This window comes from Mesoplodon mirus, assembly GCF_964341445.2.
Source record: "Mesoplodon mirus genome assembly, chromosome: 11".
Classification (NCBI taxonomy): domain Eukaryota; kingdom Metazoa; phylum Chordata; class Mammalia; order Artiodactyla; family Ziphiidae; genus Mesoplodon; species Mesoplodon mirus.
The window spans coordinates 27,667,875-27,693,169 of record NC_138987.1 but is presented as its reverse complement, the minus strand read 5'-3'; the positions used below and the strand labels follow the sequence as shown (position 1 = coordinate 27,693,169).

The following is a 25,295-nucleotide window of genomic DNA, read 5'->3' as shown; positions in this document are numbered from 1 at the left end:
GGCAGGTGGACTCTCAACCACTGTGCTACCAGGGAAGCCCTGCTTTTCTAACTTTTGTGGACCTCTTTGCTCTCCGCATTTCTGCTTCTTGTACTATTAGATGCACTCTTATTTGCATTATCAAAGTGCAGTGAAGATGCCCAATCAGCTGGTAAACTTATTCTTATAAATCACATGTGTTCAGAGAAAGGCTCTTTTTCAAACTCTCATGTGGGCTGTGGGTGCTCAAATTTAGGAGAGTTAGTGGCTTTTTATGCCATTCCATGGGCAAGAATCAATGTGCTGGCTTTCCTCTGTGTGTGATGAAAGCGTGTGAGCTTTAAGATGGATGGAGTCAAAGGAGAGGAAAGGGAAGGGTGGTTAGACTTTTGGGGGGAAATCAGGGCATTTCCTTGGAAATCCCACTTACACTTAGAGTGAGACGTCAGCTCTGCCGTGAATGACAAGAAACAAGGTGAATGTTTTTACTTTTCCATTATTAGAATTTTCCTTTCCTTGTGGGGAGGGAGCCAGATGTTGACGACCAGAATCCCCTGGGTGAATGTAAAGTCTACCGTGGTGTCGGCTCTCTTGCTGAAGCCTTCCTCCCTGCCTGCAGAGTTCCCACGGAAACACCATGAAGCAGTTCATGGACATTTTCTCCCTGCCCGAGATGACCCTGCTGTCCTGTGTGAACGAGTACTTTCTGAAGAACAACATTGACTATGAGCCTGTGCACCTGTACAAAGACGTCAAGGTGGTGTGGACATGGGGTGCCATGACGCTGTACCTCTTCTAGCTGCTCAGCAGAAGTAATAGAATCCCTGGCCTCCCTTGTCGGCTGGGCCTTTGAAATCATCCTTTGCTTGGGATCTCTTTTATTTGTGGTTTAATCCTGAAAAATCCTAAGAAAGATTTTATGTTAGGAGAATTGGAAGTAAGTCAAATTGGTTGTTAAAAGAAGAGGGTACTTGCTATCTGGATTTCCATGTGCGTATATACACACATCATTTACATGACTTTGTGTCTATGTATTTTAATTTACATTCATATTCACATGTGTCTATAGATATATTCTTTAAGCTGTCTGAACTTTTTTCAGGACTTAAAAATATGTTTATATATTGCTTATTTAATATATATTTTTAATACATATTTCTAAGCATCTATTTATATATATATTATTTAAATATCTGTATTTTTAAAAGATCCATATGTACGTACTACAGTGTTTTTATTATGTGTTCATGACTAATTTTAAGTATTGACTGCCCTGAATCATGGCTTTTAAGAAGATATAGGATGAATGAACAGTTTCTCAATATCAATCTGGTGTCATTTGAACTAAATTTAAATATTTAGTTTTGGTTCTCCGTTTTGCTCACACAAATACTTCATCTTTAGGAATCTTTAAGAATCACTGGTAGTTATGTAACCCTTAGCATTCATGAGGAAAGATGTTTACTAGAAAGTTCAGTTTTTACTGTGAAGTATTACTACCACTAATAGTGAACGCACATGTAGAGTTTACTGTGTTCCAGACACTATTTTTCTGAATGCTTTATGCATATTAACTAATTAAATCCTCATAAGAATGCCCTGAGCTCTTATCACCTTCCTTTTACAGATAGAGAAATTGAGGCACAGAGAGGTTGAGTAACTTGCCCAAGGACATCCAGCTAGTAAGTAGCAGAGCTGGGATTTCAGGCCAGGAAGTTGGGCTCCGGCTTGGTCTTAACCACTGCCTTCTGCCGATGCGCAGTTGAAACAGGCCTGTGGTGGAAGATAACTGAGGTTGAGTTTACAGTCCAGAGGTGCTCATTCCCGACGATAAGCACCTACCAATTTTCTAAGGCTTATGGCCCAGTTTTTCTGCAGCCCAGTTCCCTGCTACAGACTCCAGGAAGTTTCCATGTGCCTCCAGGAGTGCCCATCTATGTAGTAGACCTGCTTAGAGCTACCTGAGAGCGGGGCTGTGCTCTGAGACCTGCCAGGCATCAGGCTGCCATGCCGCTGGGCTTTTCCTCATGTCCGCCGGCTGGACCACATCTCTGCCCGAGTTCCGAGATCCTTGACATTTCCTTGCCTCTTCGGTAGCACTGAAGAGAGGAGGATCCTATCATTGTTCTCTGCCCAACAGAACCTGCTGCTGGGGTCCAGGGAAGGGTGCAAAGATGAAAAGAGCAGTAATTCCCTTTGTTCAGATGACCTGGAATTATTTGATCATGATACTGCATATAAATGACTGTTTATCCTGTGGGACTTTATTCAGAATTGTTCATACAAATTACCTCCTCCAAGTGGCTTTTTTGAAAATTGCACTGGAAACTGCTGCTATCACCATGGAAACTTAAGTTTCTTCCCAGGGGCCACCTGTGATAAATGGACCAGAATTTAGATTTCATTTAGTGCTTGGGTTGCCAGGCTTCTGCAGGCAGACATTATCCTGAAGGCCATTTCGCTTGTCCTCTTACTTAGACTGTCTCAGTTATACTCTGACTGATTAAAAACGTATCTTTTGACAGGATTCAATTCGGGACGTGCACACCAAAGGGATCATGTACAGAGCAATTGAAACAGATATTGGTAGGTACCTGGATGTTATCGTGAAGATCAGCCTTTCCCTTTGCTATGTAATTACGCAGGCATTTTACTCTCACTCCAGGTGCTGAGCAGGGGCTGTAGCACCTCTTCTGAGTGCAGTGCAGGGACCTTGCATCCTTGCGCCTTAGATGTCTCCCTCCCCTTTGTCTCAGAACTTGACATAATCCTGACTGGCAAGGAGAGGATCTGGCAGCTGCAGCCACTTAGTTTTTTCCACTTAGACTGAAGAGGCAGGGTGTTGGTTACTGATACTGGGTACCAATATACGGCCTCGAACCAAGCTTCCTGAAGGCTTTTCTCCCCTCAAGTGCCCTAGACAGTGCTGGACCCATCTGCCCCATTTAGGAAGTGCTTGCAGATTGACTGACTTCACCCTGAAACTCTTGTGTACATTTTTCTCTTGCTCTTTAGAAAAGTACATCTGCTACCCTGAGCAGACCCGAGCAGTGTTGGCCAAACTGGCTGATCACGGCAAGAAGATGTTTCTCATCACCAATAGCCCCAGTAGCTTTGTGTAAGTTCTTCTGTGATTCCTGGCTACTTTCTGGCTCACTTACTGCATTCCGTGTATTTTGATAGTTGGAAATTCGAAAGAAAAAGTTGCAAGAATAGTTAATCCCTGCAGTGTTAGACTAACCTGGCTGAAATATTGTTCTAGGGACAAAGGGATGAGGTATATTGTTGGAAAAGACTGGAGGGACCTGTTTGATGTGGTCATTGTTCAGGCGGAGAAGCCAAACTTCTTTAATGATAAGCGGAGGTAAGTTGTCTGTCTCTTTAGGGACTAGATTTTATTCATTTGCTGCTGCGAATACTTATGTAACGTGTCTTGGTGAAATCCAGTTGGAAAATCACGAGCATCTAACATCATAGCTTTTGATTTTTAACGCTTGCAAGTAATTGCAAGGAAGGTGGGATGAGTACATAGCAGACAGCTGACACCTCTTGAAATGGTTCTCAATTCAGTTCGGGCTGCTTCAGTCCTATGAGTCAGGCTTTAAGAGAACAATTGACAACAATGAAAATTCCAAACTTAGCATCACATAGTAAATTAGATCTCTCGATGCAGATGCATTGTGAAGCATAACAAAACAGCAACAGCAAACCACCTGGTGGGTATCTCTTTAAATAGAGCTCTTAATGGTTCACTGACAATTGCACTTAGATTTTGCAAAACTTCTCTGAAATACAGGTTTTGCATCAAGTGGAGTAAATCTAGACCAAAACTTAAAGTCTTTCTGCCGCAGAATCCTTGAGCAATAGAGGAATGGGAAAGTTTGGGTTGTGAAGGTGACTGGGGTGTGCTCTTCGTGTTTTGTGACTGAGGGTCGGGTCCTAAAAGGTGATTTAATGTGCGGGGCAGACCGGTTCACCAAGAGTCATCCCCCACAGATGTCAGTAGTGTTGAGAGTTACTGCACTAGGATTTATAAAAATAATTCGTATTTGTATAACAGTGACCTACTTTTGAAACACTTTTACCCACATTTCTCTGTTCTGCAGTGGGTAACCATGCAGCCCTTCCCTCTCTGCTAGGCGATTTAAAGCATAATAATTCGGTGCCCTGTAGTTAGTATTGAGTGGATTAAATTCCTCTTATGATGCTAAATTCCAGTTTTCGAGGTGTCACAGTGACTCCTGGGAGAAGAGGCACACCCAAGAACCATGTGCAGAGACTGAGAAGTCAAGAGAATGCAGGAAAAACAAGTGTTGATCAAAAACAGCTGTAAACACTGGCTTGCTGTTTGGTCACTGATAAAACGTTCTCCTGCATTTTCTTATTAGATCCCAGCGGGGTGGAGTGGTCAGGGGAAGGGCCCCATCTCTCCTTTCACCTCCCTCCTTTGTCATATTTATAGTCAGTGGCAGGACCCTGTCTTGGATTAGATTTTCCCAGCACAGCGCTCTTCCTTACTCTGGGTGCCTGGATTAAGAATTCTCTACCCCTGTTCATCCCCATGTTATTTATAACGTTGAAGGTTAGACAACCTAAAGGAACGTCCATATGAGGGGATATTATGCAGCCATTAAAAATGAGGTGTTTTTTTTTTAATGGCAGTGAACATGTTTTACGACTGAAAAAAATGATGTATGAAGGTTACATAATCACATGGGAAATTGCTCACAGCCTTGGAGAAAAAAGATACATATTAGTATCCGCAAATGATCCTCATTTTATATTCATAAAAAAGAGAAAGAGGGCCTCCCTGGTGGCGCAGTGGTTGAGAGTCCGCCTGCCGATGCAGGGGATACGGGTTCATGCCCCGGTCTGGGAGGATCCCATATGCCGCGGAGCGGCTGGGCCCGTGAGCCATGGCCGCTGGGCCTGCGCATCCGGAGCCTGTGCTCCGCAACGGGGGAGGCCACAGCAGTGAGAGGCCCGCATACCGCAAAAAGAAAAAAAAAAAAAAAAAAAAAAAAAAAGAGAAAGATAACAGATACATAAAGGCCGAAAGATATCCACTGAAATGGTGTGTTTCTGCCTGGGTACTGGCATTATGATTTTCCTTTTCTTCATTGTATTTTTCTGCATTTTTCCAGATTTTTTTGCAGTGAGTTTGTATTTTTCTAACTAGGAAAGCAATCCAAATAAGTGTTACCTAAAAAAAAGAAAAAGGACAAACAAACCTTGTGTTTTTTGGACTAGCACCCCCAGGGTGAGGAATGAGGCCTTTATTCTTTTTTTCCTATTTTTCCATCATAAAATAATATGCCCAGTTCTCTGATCTCTGATGTATTTTGTATCTAGAGTGGTTGCATTTCAAGTACAAAGCTGGATAAATATACTAAGCACTACTTCTATAAGCTTTTTTGTGTGTGTGAAAAGTTTTCTACATGGTTGAATACGTTTAGAAAATCTGGGCTAAAGAGAGTTTCTTTATAGGAGGGCTTTTCAGAGCCATCAGTAACCTTTAAGGAGGAACGGAGATAGTGGATAGTGTTTTCCAAATATATTTGGCCCTGGAGTTCTTGTTTTTCACTAACCTTCTTTGGATACTGGGGTCCGAAGTTTGGGGTGTATTGCACGAGGCCCAGGAACGTGATGGTGGGGACTCGGTTTCAGTTGGCTCCTTTCTGTTCTCAGGGGCTAACCGTGGAGTTTCTCATAGAGCACACAGCCGGTACTGCTACTACACGTCATAATGTTTCCCATTTCTGTTGTTAGACCTTTCCGGAAGGTGAACGAGAAAGGCGTCTTACTCTGGGATAAAATCTACAAGTTGCAGAAGGGCCAGATTTATAAACAGGTATCTCGTGACCCATCTGTCCTTTTTGTTGCTGTGCTTTGTGATCGGTTATGATGATAACAGCTGACATTCGCTGAGGCTTGCCATGTGCCAGGCACAGTCCTGAGGGCTCTGCTTCAATGGACTGTTTATAACTTAGTGGCAGAATTTAATCTTAAGTCCATACATTTTCAATGTGCTGTGTGTAAATTAGCTCAGAATTGAACAGTTTTTGAAAAAAAAATTTTAAAGCATTTTTTCCATAGCATATAAAATTTAAGATGCCAGTAGTAAACCTTGGAAATTTCTCTTTAGTAAGTGTTTAATCACATGGCATCGTACCCAAACTAGTCATTATTTCCTGATGAACTGTGTTTTATGTACAGTTTTGATGTATTTCAGTATCATATAAAGCTCTCCCGTGTTTGAGTAAATGATTGAATTGCTGTCCAGTTTTGTGTTACTGAAATTAGGTTTTTTTTTATCTTTAAACGTTTTTATATTTGTGTAATATTTATAACATAAAATTACAGAACAGTACTATACAGTACTCTACAGGTTTTTTTTTTTTTTAAAGTACTGATACATACCTGTTGGATATGTAACAGACTGCTGGATTTGGCAGTAAGTATATTTTTTAGGCCTGAAATATTAGCTTTGAACAGCCCTCCAAGTCTAGGAAGTGAGCCTAAGAAAATTATTAAGATGTAGCTAAAGCTTTGGTACAAGAATGTTTATCATGAAGTTACTTACAAAATAGATAACAAGGTAAATGTCCAGCCTCAGATAATTGGTAAAATGAATCATGGTAGGTCTCAGCTGCTAAAACTACATGGCAGGCGAATATTTATTGACATGGTCACAGAACGTTAAGCGTGAAAAAAAAAGATCATTACAAAGATATTCAGTATGAAGCCCTTCTGAAAAGTACATTTGACTTAGAAGAAAGGTCTAAAAGATTTCACATAAAAATTTTTTTATCTTTATATTTTGATATTTAAAATAAATTGTAAAAGCAAAAACATTTTTTTAAGTTTTAAAAGGTAGATAACGGGACTTTCCCTAGCTGTCCAGTGGTTAAGACGCTGTGCTCCCAATGCAGAGGGCACGTGTTTGATCCCTGGTTGGGGAACTAAGATCCTGCATGCCGCATGGCGCGGCCTAAAAAAAATAAAATAAATACTATAAATAGAAATTTAAAAAGAAAAGTAGGTATCTTGGGCCATGGGTTATACAGGTCTCTTATCTGTCATACAATATAACACCTATACTTTTCTGTTATTGCAGGGTAATTTATATGAATTTTTGAAGCTTACTGGATGGAGGGGATCCAAAGTGTTGTATTTTGGTGACCATATATACAGCGACCTGGCGGTGAGGAACCTTTTTTTCTGTTTCTTTGTTGGGGACAGTGTTAGGCCCACTTATTGAGGAATTTATCTTTTGTTTAAGACCATTTTCATACTTTCATAAAAGTGAGGAGAGGGCCACATTTCTTTCTTTTTTTTGATGTCTCATATTTTATGCAACAGGATAGATCACAGTCATGAAGTAGATTATTTTTTTGGGGGAAATGATGGAAATTAGCCATTTGCTCAGTTTATCAGAAAAAATCTTTCCACTTAGGTAATGGTAAGAAATAAACGTCCGTGTTCTTTCCTTTCCCTTTTATTATTAAGCATCAGAAACATACAAATGCTTCGTAAAATCTCATAAACATCAGTCAGGGTTTCTTTTGCCAGCCAGTCATTTTGAAAGAGTACAAAACTGGCATTTCCAGGAAATAGCTGTTATGTGAAAATGAGGCTTTTCATGCCCCTCGGAATGACTAGAGTGTCTCAGGACTTGAATTATGATTTAATCTATAATTGGCGCAGGTTGAGTGAGTCACATCTATTACCAACTTGGTTCCTTGCAGAATGAATTTATGTTTGTTAAGTGATTCCAGGCGAGGTTGCACAGCGCACATTTTGCAAAGTCTGAATGAAGCTCGATGTCCGGGAGGTAACAAGAGTAGGTCGTGGCCGGCTGTCAAACTCCTCCACTCTTGATATTTCTAAGTATTTTGGCCCACACTGGATTGGCCTCACATGTATGCATGTCTGCGTCGCTCTGTACCATCGAAATGGTGACCTTTAATGGCTGAGCAGTAGGACCATCTGGGAAGCATTTCAGAGCATACGTGCCTGAGCCCCACTGAGGTCTGTGGAGTCAAACTTCCTAGAGGTGGTGGAGGTAGAGGGTTGATGCCAGTGCCTGTGTGTAGTGACACCCTTCCCACGTGACTCCCGTACACGTGTTGCATAATCATGTCTGTCCAATGGGTTGAGGTCTAGTGGCAGGAATCGTGGGAGAATTGGAAAACTGAGGTTTTTCTCCCATCTCTGCTCTTTATTAGCTGTGTGACCATGGGCACATCCCTCAAGCCTGGATGTCTTCATTTGTAAGAAGAGTGAGATAAGCTAATATATACAAAAGTGCTTAGTAAAGTAGAAACAAAGTGCTCCCTTCAGGATGTTGGCACTCCCAGAATGTCCGGCCAGGTGACGTGGCATCACAGCATGTACCTCTTGCTGTGTGGCCTGTGGGCCTTGAGGATATAACTAACTGTGTGCTACCCCGGAGGCATGTAGGTACATGGCCCCATGAGGTGACACACACACAGACAGGTCTTAGCACTATGAGAAGTAGTTTGTCAAGAATGCAGTAGTTTGTCAAATGTGGTCCCCATGACATCGGCATCACCTGGGAACTTGTTGGAACTGCAGATTCTCAGCTTCACCCCAGACCTCCTGAGTTAAAAACTCTTGGGGTAGGGCCCAGCCATCTGTGTTCTACACAGCTTTCCACACTAAAATTTGATATCAAGATAATGCTGGCCCATAGAATGAATTAGGAAGTGTTTCCTCTTCTTCAGTTTTTGGAAGAGTTTGAGAAGGATTGGTGTTAATTCTTCTTTACATGTTTGGTAGTGAAGCCATCTGGTCCTGGGCTTTTCACTGTTGGAAGGTTTTTGATTCTCGATTCAATCTCCTTAATTAGAGGTCTATTCAGATTTACTATTTCTTCATAACTCAGTCTTGGTAGGTTGTGTGTTTCTAGGAGTTTGTCCGTTTCATCTAGGTTGTCCAAGTTGTTGGCATACAGTACTCAGTTCACAGTACTCTTTTATAATCCTTCCCCTCCCCCCGCCCCGTAGAATTGCCAGTAATGTCACCACTTACATTTCTGATTTTAGTAATTTGAGTCTTCTTTTTTTCTTATTAAAGGTTTGTCAATTTTGTGGTTTTTTTGCTTTTGTTTTTTGAAGAACCAATTCTTGGTTTTGTTGATTTTTCTCTATTGTTTTTCTATTCTATTTATCTCTGCTCTAATCTTTATTATTTCCTTTGTCCTGCTAGCTTTCAGTTTAGTTTGTTCTTTTTCTAGTTCCTTCAAGGTATATAGTTAAGTTGTTTTGAGATCTTTTTTTTTAATGTAAATGGCTATTGCTATTAATTTTCCTTTTTAGTATTGCATTTGTTGCATCCCATAAATTTGAGTATGTTGTGTTTGCATTTTAATTTGTTTCAAGGTATTTTCTAATTTCCCTTGTGACTTCTTTGCCCCATTGGTTGTTGAAGAGTGTGTTGTTTAATTTCCACATATTTCGGAATTTTTTACTTTTTCCTTTTGCTGTTGATGTCTGGTTTCATTCCTAGTGATCAGAAAAGATACTTTGTATGATTTCAGTCTTTTAAAATTAATTAAGACTTGTTTTGTGGTCTAAAATACAGTTGCTCCTGGAGAATTCTCCATGTACACTTGAGAAAAATGTGTATTCTGCTTTTGTTGGGTGGAGTGTTCTGTATATGTCTATTAGGTCTAATTGATCTATAGTGTTGTTCAGGTCCTCTATTTCCTGTTTGATCTTCTGTCTGCTTATTTTATCCATTGTAGAAAGTGAGCTGTTGAGTTCCCTGCTATTATCGTAAAGCTGTCTTTTGTTCCCTTCAGTTCTGTTAATGTTTCCTTCATGTATTTTGGACCTCTGATGTTTGGTTGATATGTGCTTAGAATTGTTATATATTTTTGGTGAATTGACCCTTTTATCATGATATACTGTCATTCTTTGTGTCTTATAACAGTTTTTGACCTAAAGTCTATTTTGCCTGATATGAGGATAGCCACTCCTGTTTCCTTCTGGTTACTGTTTGCTTGGAATATCTTTTTTAATCTTTTCACTTTCAACCTATGAGTGTCCTTAGATCAAAAATAAATGTCTTGTAGACAACATATAGTTGGATTCATGCTAAAGTTGGAAAACCACTGTTTTAAAGCGATCAGACCAATTCATTAACATGTCAGAGGTATGTGGGCAATGAACATTACCCTTCAAAGGAATCTCTTGAGAATGTAGATCCTTTAATATTGCTGCCGTTTCTCAAAATACATTTAGATGCCCCTTTTGGATTATATTTGAGAGCCAATTTGAGGCATAGGAGAAAATTAGTTGCATTATTATTAATTTATTATCATGTACTTTAGTCTTAGGAATGTTCCAAATGATTTTTTTACCTATTTTCAGAAATAAGATCCACCTTCAAAAGTTTGTCACCACTGGGAATATTTAAAAGAATGTGATGTATGTAGGGTCTCATATATTATAGGAGAAAGAGAACTATTGAAAGGTTTAAAGAAATTCAACCATTGAAGAAGGTAGGCATCCTTAGGACATACAGAGCACAGATTCTAGCTTTAGGTGAATAGCAGAGTGAATTTTCAAAATAGTAAGCCACATACCACTTCTCTCCTTAAAACCCTTAAAAGCTCTCTCCTTAAAAGCCCCTTTCTTCCTCAGAGTAAAAGCCTGATTTCCTATAATTGCCCTCAAGGCCCCACTTGATCTCTCCTTCCCCAGCCTCCCTCTATGAAGGCACCTCCTGCCTCTGCCCTCTTTCCTACTCTGCTCTAGGCTACCTGCCTTGCTGTTTCTTTTCTTTCTTTTTTTTTTTTTTTGCGGTACGCGGGCCTCTCACTGCCGTGGCCTCTCCCGTTGCGGAGCACAGGCTCCGGACGCGCAGCCTCAGCGACCGTGGCCCACGGGCCCAGCCGCTCCACGGCATGTGGAATCCTCCCGGACCGGGTCACGAACCTGCGTCCCCCACATGGGCAGGTGGACTCCCAACCACTGCGCCACCAGGGAAGCCCCGACCTTGCTGTTTCTTAACACACCTTGCTCCCAGCATGTCCTTGCCCCAGAGCCTTTGCACTTGCTCTTTTTCCAGGCAGGATTTTTCTTCTCCCACATATTTGCATACTTTTACTCTCCTTACCTTCAGATGTATTCGCCTTGTCTTCCTAATCACTCTATATAAAATGGTAACTCCTTTTTCCCTCTTATTCTGCTTGATTTTTGTCCATTGTATTTCTCACCGCCTGCCATTGTGTTTTTACTTGCTTATTTTTTGTCTCTATTTCCTTTGAGAGCAGGGAATTGTTAGTTTTGTTCATTACTTTATTGTCAGTATCTAGAACAGGGCCTGGCAAACTGTAATATTTAATAACTGTCAAATGAGAAAATTAACAGCCATTCATTATGGTGATTGTGTACCTTAGATTTTCCAGGACATACCTTAGATATTCTGGCTTATAATGTCATATCATGGGATTACAATATTTGGAATGAAAACGTGATCATATATGTTGGTATTGTGTGATCATTCCAAGTGTGAGATTCCCCATAACCCAGGAGGCTTGGCATGCGGTGGGTGCTCCCCAGCGGTCTGTGGATGAATTGAATGAAGACCTTCAGTAGCATTTCAGTTGACCCTCTTTCTGCCCCTGACCTAAATGTGGTTTTATAGACCATGGTTAATGATTCCAGATCCTGTATTTATGTGGGGTCTGTGATTTGCCGCAATTATTTCCGGAACAGAAACTTTCTTGGGGTGAAATGGTCAAAGCCTGAGGCTAAATTTGTTTTAATTAAGTGTAATTCATTGAATTCAGCTTGGTTAATAACTAACATTACAGAATTTCTCCTGGCGGTAGGGTGACTTCAGGTATGAGGTCCTAGAAATAATGCAAAGCAGAGGGATTTTCTCAGTACAGCTCAGACAAGGGCAATGAGGCAGAAGTCCATGGCATGCTGCTTTGGCTAGAACTGTGTTCCGGAAGCTGCTGTCGACCTAGCTCTCCCAAATTAAAACGTAATTCAGTGAATGTCTGTTGCGTCGGGGAAAGGTCATGAAATGGTTTAAATTTTGTTGAGATTAATGTTGACTTCTTGTGATCTTTGCATTCAGGACTTGACCCTGAAGCATGGCTGGCGAACGGGTGCAATTATCCCAGAGTTAAGATCTGAGCTCAGAATTATGAACACGGAGCAGTACATTCAAACTATGACCTGGCTACAGACCTTGACTGGGTTATTGGAGCAGATGCAGGTTTGGGATTTTTTTTCCTCTCCTACTTTTTCTTTAAGGCTGAGGTTAGTCCACTGGTCAAAGTTATTTTCAGGTATTTTTATGTTTAATTGTGGTCCTGAAGTATGAGGCATAAATTATCCTGCAGAATAACCACTGGGGTGATTTTGCCCCTAAAAGAGTCTTGCCATTTTCCCTAAAGAGAATTTTAAAAATGGCTCCCAAAGCCATTTGGAGAAAGAGTTTTGTGGGGCCCGTGTGGGAAATCTGGTGTCCTTACTTCCCCACTAAACCCTCATTGGGAGATCAGTGGGATTCAAGAACCTCTGCCAGTGTTAGGGTCCAGTCCTGCTTCTGCCTTTAGCCTGCGGTGGGACTTCTCCATTCTGGGCCTCCGTTTCCCCATCTGTAAAATGGAATGAACACTTCAGCCTGGGCACCACGGCTTACTGGGAAGAGTCTCAAAGCAAGAGTCAAGATCCCTGTGTGCAGCCTCCATCTGATTTTGAAGATAACACCTACAGTTTGCTGGCTCAGTGGAGTTCAGGGGTGTATTTTTCTTTCTGTAAGTTACATAGCCAGTTTGGGGCAGTTAGTGAGGAAAGTTGTTTCAGCAGTGATTTCCTGGCCCGTGGAGGCTGCCCTGTGTTGTAGCTGCGACCCCTCCCCAGTCTCACGACGCACCTTGCTTTTTCACCTGGTTCAGCTGGCCTGGCTCGCAGCTGTCTCGGGGTGAGTGCCAACTCTTGTAGGTTAAGGGGCATGGATGCTTGCTCTCTTGGCTGCAGCCTCTGGCCATGGCCTGGTGCCCACGGCCTGCCGGCCTGCTTTGGAAATGGGCCAGGAGCCGCCTTGCCTGGCCCAGCTGGCAGCAGACTTGGGCAGGGCTGCGGGGAGTGGCAGGTCCTCACTCCAGGGTGCACCCTTGCAGGGCATGGGGCCTCACACGTCCCCCAGGCCTCGCTTCCAGCGCGCTCTGGCTACGTTGCTCCTTGGCTCATCTCTGATGAGGACTGGTTCTGTTTTCCTTCCTGTGCTTGTCTGTGAGGTGACCGTCTAAAAATAAAAGGCATCAGTTCTGGGTTAATGTAACTTTGAGTCTGCGCATAGGTCATACAGGAATAACAGTTACTCTTCAGATGCTAGGCATTGTGCTGAATGCCTGCTCTGCAACGTTATTCATAACTCATCCCAGCTGTCCAGTGTACAATTTTCGACTTTAGAATAAGGAAACTGAATGTTTGAGAGGTTGGGTAATATGTCCAAGGTCATAAAATGACAGAGCAAGAACTTGAACCTAGGCTGCATGGTGCCCAAGTCCCTGCTTTCAAGCACTGCACTGAAGTGCTTCTTTGCTGTGCGGTTTAGAGCTCTTGTGTGTAGCCAGACCCCTTGCCTTAGGTGCGGTCTCTCTGTGATGCAGGTAGCTGGTCACCTACACAGATGCAGCCTGCAGGTAGGTGGTGTCGCTGCATTTTAGCTTTGAGGACAAATTTATTTCTTGTTTTCCTGTCTCTGACCTGTATAAAAAGTTTGATGAATAAGGAGTGTTGTGTTTTAGAGAACAGAAGTGCTGGGAAGATTTCTGTGATTTATAGAGTTAATTGTATAAGGCGTGGGGTTAGGGAAGGAAGAAAAGAGAATTGACATTTATGCTGCCGCCCCATTTTACAGGTGAGGAAACAGGCTGAGAGATAAGTAACTTTTCCAGAATCTCAAAGTTAGTGAGAGCAGAATCAAGCGATGTAGAAGCAAGAACTTACTATGCTCCAGACTCCCAGGGCTTGACGGGCATTTCATTCAACAACAGCTCTTGGAAGCGGGCACTGACATCACCCCATTTTACAGATGAAGAACCGGAGGCAGAGAGGAGAAGCTAACTTGCTGGGCTTAGACCAGGCTGTCTGGCCCCAGAGCCCTCATCTCTGTGCTGTGTCACCTCGGTGTCTAACACTTTTTACAGCATTCCGTCAGGGTGGATTCACTAGGACATAGACGAGGGTGGCTGATAATTAAAAAAATATCCAAATGAGCATCACTTCTCCCTGTTTCCTATCTACTCTCTCCTCTGCCTCTGTGTTCACCTGGAAAACTATACATTATTCCAGTGATCCTGTGTCAAATGTTTCTGTAGCCCCCCTTTTTCTGATAGTACGCACATAGCATATTATCTGGACTGTTTTCTGAGGAGAGAAATTTGTCCTCTGAGGTTGGGTGTGATTTTTTTTTTTTTTTGGAAGCCAGCAGTGTTGTTTGGAGCCAAGTCTGATGAATTAAATGCCAGTGTTGAAATTTTGGTTTTAAAAAAGTAGCTGTGAAGAATAATTTTTGTTCACTAGCCTTGAAGTGCACTCTCAAGTGGTATGGCTTATGGTGGTAGTGCGGTGGATGGTGTGGTGTATAGTGTCGAGGCTTCCCAGGTAACCACGTCAGAGCCACGTTTAACCCAGGGTGGACAGGCTCCTGCAAAGAGCCAGCTAGTCACCGTGTTAGGCTGTGCGGGTCATACGGTCTCTGTCGCAGCTCCTCAGCTGTGCGTGTAGCACACAAGCAGCCTCAGGCAGTGTGTAAACAACTGGTTGTAGCTGTATCCCTATAAACTGTATTGGTGGACACTGAAATGTGAATTTCATATCATGTTCACGCATCATGAAATTATTTTTCTTTTGATTTTTTTTCAATAGTTTCAAGAGGAAACTCCTTTCTTAAGCTCATTAGGCCAATAGAAAAGTGGGTGGTGGGCTGGATTTCGCCTCCCCTAGCACAGGCTGTCAGGCTGCTGGCTAGATTGCGATATCCTGCTCTCACAGGGCTGGGCCGGCCTGTTAGTACATTTTTGTAGATTGTAGTCATGAAGGGCTGAGTATGCTAACTAGTGAGTGAGGCTAAAGATGGCAGAGGTGACTGTAGGATGAGCCTCTGGTGTGGGCTTCTGGTTAGTCTTTTCCCATCCCTTGAGTACATGGTATCACTTAAAGGTTAATTATAACTAATTAGTACCCAGTCTTTGAAGTATTTTCAAGTAGATTTCAGACACCTGAGATTGCTGTTTTACAGTTCGGCCTTGTAGGGGGATCAGAGCTGGAGAAAGGTGTGGCTCAGGAGAAATCGTTTTCTTTTAATGGGAGAGCCTTGGGCATGTTTGAATGCTGATAGGAAGGATCCAATGCTGATGGATCAATCCAAGGAGGTTGATCACGTGGGAGAGATGATAAATGACAGAGAAAGGGCAGGTGGGAGAGGGGTGCGCGTAGGCCTTGGATGGGAGGGTGCAGGGGGAGGCTGGGTTGAGGTGCACACCCCCAGAGCTCATATGCCCCCTCCTCTGGGGATGCTCCTGGCTCAGATCTCTGGGGCGTTCCTCCTTAGCATGTCCCTCTGGCAACCTTGGGCTTCGCTGGAGATGATCTGTCATGCTTGGCTGCCCCCCATTCTGGAAAAGCTGTGCTGGAGAAAGTGCCTTGGACTTGGAGACTCTTCATGTCTGCGGAGGCTGCCCTCAGGTGGGGGGCCCACCTGAGGGGAGAGTGGATGGCCTGTGGCACATGGCCTGTGGCAGCTAGTTTCCAAAAGGAGGGAGCAAGTAGATTCACTTTGGTAATCTTTCTTCTGGTCACTAGCCAGAGAATTCTCCCCTCCTGCAAGTACGGGAGAAGCTTCTCCTTCATACTGGACACAAGTGCAGTTTGTGGGCCAAGAAGGGTGTATGGGCAGAGGTGGGAGGGAAAATTCCCGCCCACAGACTGATAGCCTGTGTGATATCACATCGTTTTGTCCTGCTTACCTGGGTGTCCCCCCCGCCAGGACTCCATCTTTTCCTCTCTTACATCGTCAGTAGATAGCACAGTGCTTGCCACAGAGTAGGTGCTGAATATGTATATGTACACGTGTGTGTACATGTATGCATGTATATCTGTGTACTAGTGTGTATATGAATGTGTGCATGTGTATGTGTCTATGTGTATATCTGCATGTATCTATCCATATAAATAAATTCCTGGTGGCACCCTACAGAGTTTTGACCTCGTCTCATACTTTGTAGAGCCTAAGTTCTATAGTGAGTAATCTGTTGATCTAAAATGTGAGCGCTAATTGAAACCACACTCGTAGGATCTACCTCAACGCCTCCAGCTATGCTGGACCAGTCTTCCGGTGCTCCAGTACCACACGGCCAGTGGTCATTCAGTGGTGGCTGCTTCCGGCCGGTGTAGGCAGCGGTGCTGGGCCAGAAGTCCAGATTAGAAACTCAGGGTTTTGTCTGAGTGGCAGAGGCCTGTAGCAGGTGACTTAGTCAGGCTGTTGACTTGGGCATACGTGATAAACAGAAGGGCCTTGGCTGCCACGTCAGAAGCAGATGGTCTGCTTGTTCGGTGTTTTCCTCCGGGTCCTGAGGCTGCCCCTGTGACCATGGACTCCAGGGAGCCCCATCTGGCCCCTGTGGTCACGTGCACCTCTGGCTGCGCTCGAGGGTTCCCGTTCAGCCTCAGGAGCCTTGGAGAGAGACTTGTGAGAATCCATGTGTTCGGGTGTGCACGGCTGTCCTTTTCTGCTTGCCTTTTGCTCACATCTCAGCCCACCCGGAAACTTCTCTGCTGCTCTGCCTTCTTGCCTTTCATAAAAACAATTTTTTTTTTCTTAAACACTTCGGTACGCGGGCCTCTCACCGCTGTGGCTTCTCCCCTCGCGGAGCGCAGGCTCCAGACGCGCAGGCTCAGCGGCCATGGCTCACGGGCCCAGCCACTCCGCGGCATGCGGGATCCTCCCGGACCGGGGCACGAACCCGTGTCCCCTGCATTGGCAGGCGGACTCCCAACCACTGCGCCACCAGGGAAGCCCCGTAAACACTTTTAAAGATAATATTAAGGAAAAAGATTAAAGCCACTTATAATTCAACTACCCTTGCACAAATTAAAGAAAAATTTCCGTGTTAATTTCCAAATATATGCACTTTTTTTACATGCTTGTAACTTGCGGATGTACTGTTACACCTGCTATTTCCACTTAACTGCCGTTTTTGTGTGTGTGTGTATAATACGTATATTTATGATATATATAAATGTGTATTAGGTAGCCTGTATTAAGTATATGTTTATGTGTGTAATGGATAATCCATGTGTAATGGATACATTATGCACGTATTATACACGTATATTTTATGTGGATGCATATGCATTGTGCTTATACAAAGCCTTTAATATCTCTAGTTTAATAGGAGCCTTGCTTCATGGCATCATAATATGCCATCTGCACTTGGTGGAGAAAGGCAGATTGCAGCTGGGAAGTCTGAAAAAGTATTTTTTCCTGCAGGTGCCTGTCTCTTAGACCTGAATAAAATTCCTCCCAGAAGAGCTGCCCATTGGAAAATTCTCATGACCTAATAGGTTTATTTATATCCAGAACCTTCTCAATAATTGGCTTGTGTCCTGCAGGTTCACAGAGATGCGGAGTCACAGCTGGTTTTGCAGGAGTGGAAAAAGGAGAGGAAGGAGATGAGGTAAGAGCGGCCTGTTTTGAATAGAGTAAATCCCCCACCCTGGCCACGCTCGCTCAGCCCACCTGCCTGGCGCAAGGCCTGCCTGAAGCAGGCTTCGAAACAGTCTTTCTCAGCTGCCAGGGGTGACGGTGACCCCCCAGCATCCAGAACGAGCCAGCTGCCCTTAGTGATGAGTGACATTTCTTCGAAGCAGCAGTGACCTCCCTCATACCTGCTGCCTGCCCTCGAGTTTATTGTCTGCCCATCCCTCCTCCCATCCATCCCTCCTTCCAGCCCACTTAACTTCCCCGTTTGGGCAGATATTGGTCCAGTTGTTGGCAATGCCGGTGGCACAGTGTGGCTAGTGGGACAGTAGCCACCGAGCCACAGTTAATTCTTGGGGCTTCTACAACCCTGGTGCTTATTTGTAACACTGCTGTTTTAGGAATGTGCAGTCACTCAGTATAATGATGTTTATTGGTGAAGAAAACCCATCTGCTGTCAGAAAAGTTTGGTGGGTGTGTGCCTTAAGGGAGCAGTTATTCTTGAATTTTTTTTTTTTTATTAAACTCTTGTTGGTTTACAATATTGTGTTAGCTTCAGGTGTACACCTTCAGATTCTTTCCATGATAGGTTATTACAAGATAGTGAATATAGTTCCACGTGCTCTGCATGTGCTCTCCGTCCTTGTTGTTTATATGTTTTATATATAGTAGTGTGTATCCATTAACCCCACACTCCTAATTTATCCCTTCCCCTCTCCTTTTCGCTTTTTATTTTCTCTGTCTGTGAGTCTGTTTCTGTTTTGTATTCATTTGTATTATCTTTTTAGATTCCACATATAAGTGATACCATATAATATTTGTCTTTCTCTGTCTGACCTACTTCACTTAGTAGGATAATCTCTAGTTGCATCCATGTTGCTGCAGATGGCATTATTTCATTCTTTTTTTATGGCTGAGTAATATTCCATTGTATATATGTACCACAGCTTCTTCATCCATTCATCTGTCAATGGACATTTAGGTTGATTTTAAGTGAACGATTATTCTTAAGAGGCCCTATGGACAGTTGTGCTTTCCTGTAGAAGAGGATGGATGCTGTGCCTGTAAACACTGTTGATGTGACCATTTCTGCTCTTGTGGTTCCCCCCACACCCCTCTCCCGGGCACAGCTGTCCCTAAGGTTTGGAAGTAGTGCTCACTTCCTGGGTTCTGGCCTCTGAGCAGTGGGCAGCCTGGGGGGGCTGGTGTGCGTGGAGAGGGGCAGAGTCCATCCCTCTGGGCTGCAGAAGCCACGGCTGCATTGAATCAATCCTTCCCCTTCCTTCTCAGCGTGCTGGCTGTTGGGGGCTTATTCCAACGTGATTACTGGTCTAAAATGTTAGGTGAGAGGGTGATGGGCATATAATGTCATTTGACTCTGGGCCCCTTGCCCCTGAAGGCCAGACCTGAGTCCTACACTCCAGGGACCTCAAATTATTAGAGAAAAGAATCGTTTCACCCGGCAGAGATTTTGTTTTGAATTCGAATCTCTAACAACCTCACATCTCAGATTTTTCAGTAAAATTTTAAAAACCGCTTACGTTGCTTCACCTGCAGACCTAATTGAGGTCTTTGAATTTTCTACTTTTCATTGTCGTAGCATCTGCTGTCATCATATGACGAAAGAAGGCCTCTACCAACTAGTGGCTTTTATCACACAGTTGTGTAAAGGATTATGTTTTTTGCTGTGTTTATAACTGATTTTTTAACAGTCAAATGGTATTTATCCAGTTTGCTGGAACAGTCTGTGGGTAGGGGTCCTGGCCATTGGATTGGATGGTGTGCATATCCCGTGTATGTGTGACGGGGTGTTGTTTTACACACAGACACGTGTCTGCACACCTGCAGGGGCTTTGAGCCTGGGGTAGGGTGAACAGTCTTGCAAGATGCCTGTAATCCAGGCTTTGAGGAGGTGCTTGAAGCTCTGTAATGGATGGTAGAGATGTGTTTACATCACTATAAAATAATCCTTAATCTCTCAGACATAAAGTACTTTTGAGTTTATGATATGCTTTTATTTCTCTTTCCTTACTTAGTTCTCAATATAACCTCATGAAAAGGGGGCCTTTGTCCCATTCTGTAGACAAAGGAAGTTTGGAGACTGAGAACATTCTGCATCTCTGTGGACCTTCAGAAGCAGCTCCCGCACCCTCTGTTTTTGTTTGGGAAATGGGGTGTGCAGGTTTAGAGGCTCATGCGTTGCCGCTGGAGCCTTTGGCAGTGTTCTCTCTGGCTGGCCTAAGTGGGGAATGTGATCAGAGCCAGTTGATGGATGAACGGACAGGCTGTTTTCTCGATTAGAAATCGGAGCTGCTCTAGGCTAATTTGAGTCCTATACGTATGAAAGAGTGATTTAAAAAAAAATCTTTTTATTGACGTATAGTTGATGTACAATATTATATCAGTTTCAGGTATACAACATAGGGATTCACATTTTTTATAGATTGTACTCCATTTATAGTCATTATAAAATATTAGCTATATTTCCCATGCTGTGCAATAGATCCTTGTAGCTTATTTATTTACTTATTTTAAACTTTTTATTTTATATTGGGGTAGAGTTGATTAACAATGCTGTGTTGGTTTCAGGTGTACAGCAGAGTGATTCAGTTATACGTATACATGTGTCTGTTCTTTGGGAAACAGTGATTTTGATGTTATTTGATTTCGGTAGCTAAAAGCAGACCTTTTGGGAATCACTGTCTGTTGCTTCGCTCTTCTCTTGCCTCTTCAGAGAAATGACCAAAGGTTCCTTCAACACCCAGTTCGGAAGCTTGTTCCGCACAGACCAGAACCCCACGTACTTCCTGCGGCGCCTGTCGCGGTTTGCCGACATCTACATGGCGTCCCTGAGCTGCCTCCTGAGCTATGATGTCAGCCACACGTTCTACCCCCGGAGGACCCCGCTGCAGCACGAGCTTCCTGCCTGGTCTGACAGGCCCCCAGCCGCCAGGCTGCCGCTCCTGCAGGAGGCCCAGGCCAAGTAGCCAGAGGCCCAGGCACCCTGGGCGCGAAAAGCCAGGACCGACGGCGACCCCGTACCGGGCAGACTTTGCATCGACGTGACTGTCGCTTACGGACATGCCTTGTGATATCTATTTTGTACATTACAGAGGATAGATACCCCCCAGCTCGTGAAGACAGGGGCTCGCAGCCCACGGGGACTGCCTTCCTGTACGTGTGGGGACAGCGGCTGGCTTCCTGTCAACACCCTGTGATCGCCCTTCTTGTTTACTAAGGTACCGCGACCGGCGTCAGATTTTCTGGGACGGGGAGGCTTCTTGATACCATCTCTGGATTCCAGCAGGTGACGTTTTGAAACTCTTCTTGACTCTTCCATGCAAAACGCATGGAAAAAGTGAACATTCACAGGCAGTGCAGGGGCCCAGTGGTGTGCACCGGTGAACTGCTCACAGAAAGCTGATGCTTGAGCGAGCGCGGCGATAGCATACCACTGTGTCAGCGGCAGAGATGGTCCCCAGACGGCAGCCGGTTCCCAGATATCTTCTGGTACTAGGGCTTTGGCACTCTGGTGCCTCACTTGAAAGCAGACTCAGCCTCTCTGGAAGTCTTTCGTGAGAAAGAACAAGGGAAGTTGCAAGTCCTTGGCCTTGATTGTCCTCAGTATCCATTTCCCGTGTCCTGCCCCGTGCGGGGGAAGGACCATTGTGCCCCGGGTGATGGGCAGGTTCACTCTTTTCCCCAGAAGAGGAGGGCAAAGAGAGAAGAGCTTCTGGTTAAATTTCCAGCCAGCAGAACAGACTCTGTAGAATGAGGCTGTGAGAAACGAACAGGTCAGAAGACAAATGCCAGTGCATTTGTGGTGGGTCTCCCAGGAATTTATTTTAGCTGAAACTGCTACCTGTATGTTGCTTGAATGTGATCATTGGAGGATGGAAAATGAAACAAAAAGAATGTCCCTGTGATGAAGTGCCACGCCGTGACCCCTGCTGGCTGTGCGGCTGTCTTATTAAAACGTGTATCACCAGAAACCATCCTTGTTGGAGGGAAATGAGCAGAGGCCTGTCTCTCCTGACTTGTCAGCCGAGGAGAGGGGCTTGAATCTAGCAGAAGGGGAGGGAGGTGGCCCTCTCCTCTTAACCATCTCCCACCCTCTCCTCCTCTTAGATTGCTTTCCTGCCATGTTTGTATGTCTATTTTGGGAGTTTGGGTGGTTTTCTTTAGGTGTCTGTGTTAAAGATGGGAGAGGATAAAGGACACCGAAGCTAAGAGAAACAGAGTTGGAAATGACCTGGCTGGCTGAGTGTTCCCATTGCCTTCTGGGGACAAGGCAAGGGACGCGCATCCTTAAACCTAAAGGACGCAGGTACAGGAGGAAGGGGGCTTGTGGAGACAGTGCTCGCTTATTCAGCGTTTTTAATGGATTCGTGTATGGAGCCAGTTGTTGATGAAATGCTCGCTTGGCCTTCCACAGGATACCTGCCCCAGTGTGGAAATTAGATGAGTCCCATAGCATGCACTGTAATGCTGCTTGTTATAATGGGAGTGTACGTGTGATATTTTCTTGTATTTAACTAAAATAGTGAAGGTGATTCTCTAGACCTCATAGGCCCCATTAGCCCCCGTTTTTTCCTTCTAAATTTTATTATAAACACAGTAGTCCATTCCTTTTTCAGACAGCAGGAGGCATTTTTGTTTGCTGTTTGTTAGCGCCCAGGGGCTTTAAGCATCCGAATGCATTGGAAGACGCGTTTCGGGGGTGCAGGTGATGCCCAGAAATGTTCAGTGTTGGGGTCCTCAGAGGATACCCTGGTGCTTTGGGCTTTAGTTTCTGCTTTGGAGAAGCTGAGTGATGAAGTAGGTATTATTTTAAAACATTTTCTTAGTTTTTATCTAATCAGGTTTTCATTAGATATCTCCTAGGTGCCAGTGATAGGGTGTTTTGTTTACTCAAGAATGAAGTACAACTATTTTTACAACCTGCTTTCATGTACATCTAGGTTAGGTGACCCAAGCCTGGGTGAAGAAATAGATTTTCTGGGTGTGAATAATGAATTTTACGATTTATTACCAATTAAGGTTTCGGTCTGTGGGCCATGGTGTGTGGCGGTGTTGAGACCTCTCTGCGCAGGGCCCACCGAGCATGCGCCTGGCAGATGCAAACCCGTGCTGGGGCCGGGACATCTTTTTTTTTTTTTTGCGGTACGCGGGCCTCTCACTGTTGTGGCCTCTCCTGTTGCGGAGCACAGGCTCCGGACGCGCAGGCTCAGCGGCCATGGCTCACGGGCCCAGCTGCTCCGTGGCATGTGGGATCTTCCCGGACCAGGGCACGAACCTGCGTCCCCTGCATCGGCAGGTGGACTCTCAACCACTGCGCCACCAGGGAAGCCCAGGACAGAGGCATTCTTGTCTGTGCTCAGTCAGTCTTAACTTGTCACTGTCGTGACTCAGCTGGTGTTCAGCACGATGCACTGCATTCTGTTCTTCCCGGTTTTGTCCTCTGGTGCGCACACTTACGAAGGCATATGGGTACAAGGGAAGGGAGTCTATTTTCTACCACTCAAAACATCAGTTTGGAAAGTGAATGGAATAAAATTAGTTTGCACATTAAAAAAATATTTTCCGTTTTTAGCATCAGTTAGACTTGATTTTCTGTGAATGATGTGAGCAAAAATTCACAGTCCAGGGGCAGTCCTTGCCCCCCCAAGGCTCACGTACCTGTAGCTGGTTGTCCTGGAAGGAACCTGCACAACTGGTTTTTCCAGAGTTGTTTTTAATAGATGAAACCTGGCTTTTAATATATTTTAGGAGTTTGTCTTAGAGCTCCCACGTTCCTCCTAACATGGCCTCTTTTTTTCCCCCCTTTTAAAAATTCTCTTCAGCTCCGTTAATGCCATCCAACATAAACCACGTGTTACTGATTCAGGCACATCTCAGACTAAATTCCTAGTTGCTTTGAAGGCATTGGTCCTCTTAATTAGTGCAAAGGAGAAATGAAAAGTAATCTTTCCTCCTAGCTAATTTAGCTTTGGGTGACCTAAATAGCTTTCCCTCTCTTTTTGTCCCCAAAGGCCTCTAAAGCGGTAGAGAGTGTGCTAAATACTGCATTTGGATTCCACTCAGCCGAATGTTTATCTGCTGCACCCACTTGGGAGCCCTTGTCTCGAATATGCTCTCAGACTAAATTTGGCCAGAGGCAGGCAGGGTTCCTTGATTGCTCTCTTCAACTGCTAGGGAGCCAACCTATGATTTGCCCTCTTAGCATTGATTTCCTTTTGTACCAGTTTTACGCGTTAGCATATGGGAGCTTGGCTCCAAGTTCAGCTAACCTTTAATACCCTAGTGGATTGAGGAAAAGAAAGGAAGTGAAGTTTCCCTAATGCAAGGTTCAGCAAACTTTTCCTGTAAAGGGCCGGGCAGTAAATGCTTTCAGCTTTGTGGGCCATTTTCTGCGGCCCCTCTCTAGGACTGGGCCTGCCTGTGGTCCAGTACAGCGTGGCTTATGAGAACAGGCTGCAGGCTGGATTTGGCCTTTGGGCCATGGTCTGCCGAGCCCTGCTCTGATGGATTGTGTTGGTGGCAATGGCGAGATGATCTTGCTGAAAGCATGCAGGTGAAGCAGCCCACAGTTGGGTGCAGCCAGTAGAAAGAAGTTCTGTAGGTGAGTGTGCCACGTTCCCCTACGAGCTACTCTCTGGGCATATTTACTTTTATGGCCAGTGGTAAAATACTGTGTTTCCGGCACGCGGCATGACTGTCGTTGTGTAACTGAGCTGCCAGACTCGGCATTCGTTGACTGTACCCTGCAGTGCACTCATCTGTGATTGTGCTAGTGGCGTGTGATGGGCTTGGATGCCCAGGAGACCCTTCAGAGCCGAAGGACTTAATCCCCGCAACTGCTGGGTGTACTGATGCCTTACCGTCCGCAGCTGTTAGTCCTCTTTGGGAGCTTCCCCTGCTGAAAAGTCCCGCCTCGGATGAGGATGTGGTCAAGCTCCCTCCCTGGAGCAACTCTGAAGGCCTTTCAGCTCCAGAGCTGGGGGGAGGGCACACAGCCGAGGCCTCTCTGTCTGCACTGCAGCCCAGCTCCCTTCCCATCCCCTCTCCCCTTCCCGGGTGTTGGTCCCAAGGACAGTCCCCAGCTCAGTGTCTGCTCTCCAAGGAACCAACCCACAGCAGTGCTCCGTACTTTTCTATACTGCAGGCTTGAACTCTGACTTAGGAAACTGTTTTTTTAGTAGAATGACAGATTGTGCCTGTTTAATTAATTTCAGGCACAATGAATGCAAATTAGATAGACTTACTGTTTATTCTGAATGTGAATTTGCTATTTATTCTAAATGTTGATTTTATGTTACATGACTTTGAACTTGTTGCCAAATAAAAGTTTGAATTGTATTGTCCAGTTTATTCCAAGTCATCTGTTTTGTGTGCTTCAGTCAGTGGCAAAGCCATATCACATTCTAACGTACCCAAAACAGAATATCCCTGAGAGCGAGGGTGAAAGATTTATGGCTCATTCCTCACCACCCTTGTTCTCCCACCCCCAGCAAAGCACACTTGCTTGTTTTCAGAGCTTGAGGACCATGTAATTAAGCCAC

General features: G+C 44.4%; 1 protein-coding gene across 1 annotated transcript in view; it reads left to right on the top strand.

Annotated features, from left to right (window-relative positions):
- NT5DC3 (5'-nucleotidase domain containing 3) overlaps positions 1-25,091 on the top strand; it is a 55,666-nt gene extending 30,575 nt beyond the window's left edge. Inside the window, exons 6-14 of the mRNA XM_082635127.1 lie at positions 599-736; positions 2,505-2,565; positions 2,995-3,097; positions 3,242-3,343; positions 5,749-5,830; positions 7,097-7,183; positions 12,097-12,237; positions 17,646-17,710; positions 20,468-25,091. Coding sequence (XP_082491253.1) covers positions 599-736; positions 2,505-2,565; positions 2,995-3,097; positions 3,242-3,343; positions 5,749-5,830; positions 7,097-7,183; positions 12,097-12,237; positions 17,646-17,710; positions 20,468-20,720 — 1,032 coding nt within the window. The 3' untranslated portion in view covers positions 20,721-25,091. The remainder of the gene's footprint in view (positions 1-598; positions 737-2,504; positions 2,566-2,994; positions 3,098-3,241; positions 3,344-5,748; positions 5,831-7,096; positions 7,184-12,096; positions 12,238-17,645; positions 17,711-20,467) is intronic.
- The last annotated feature ends 204 nt before the right edge of the window (positions 25,092-25,295 follow it).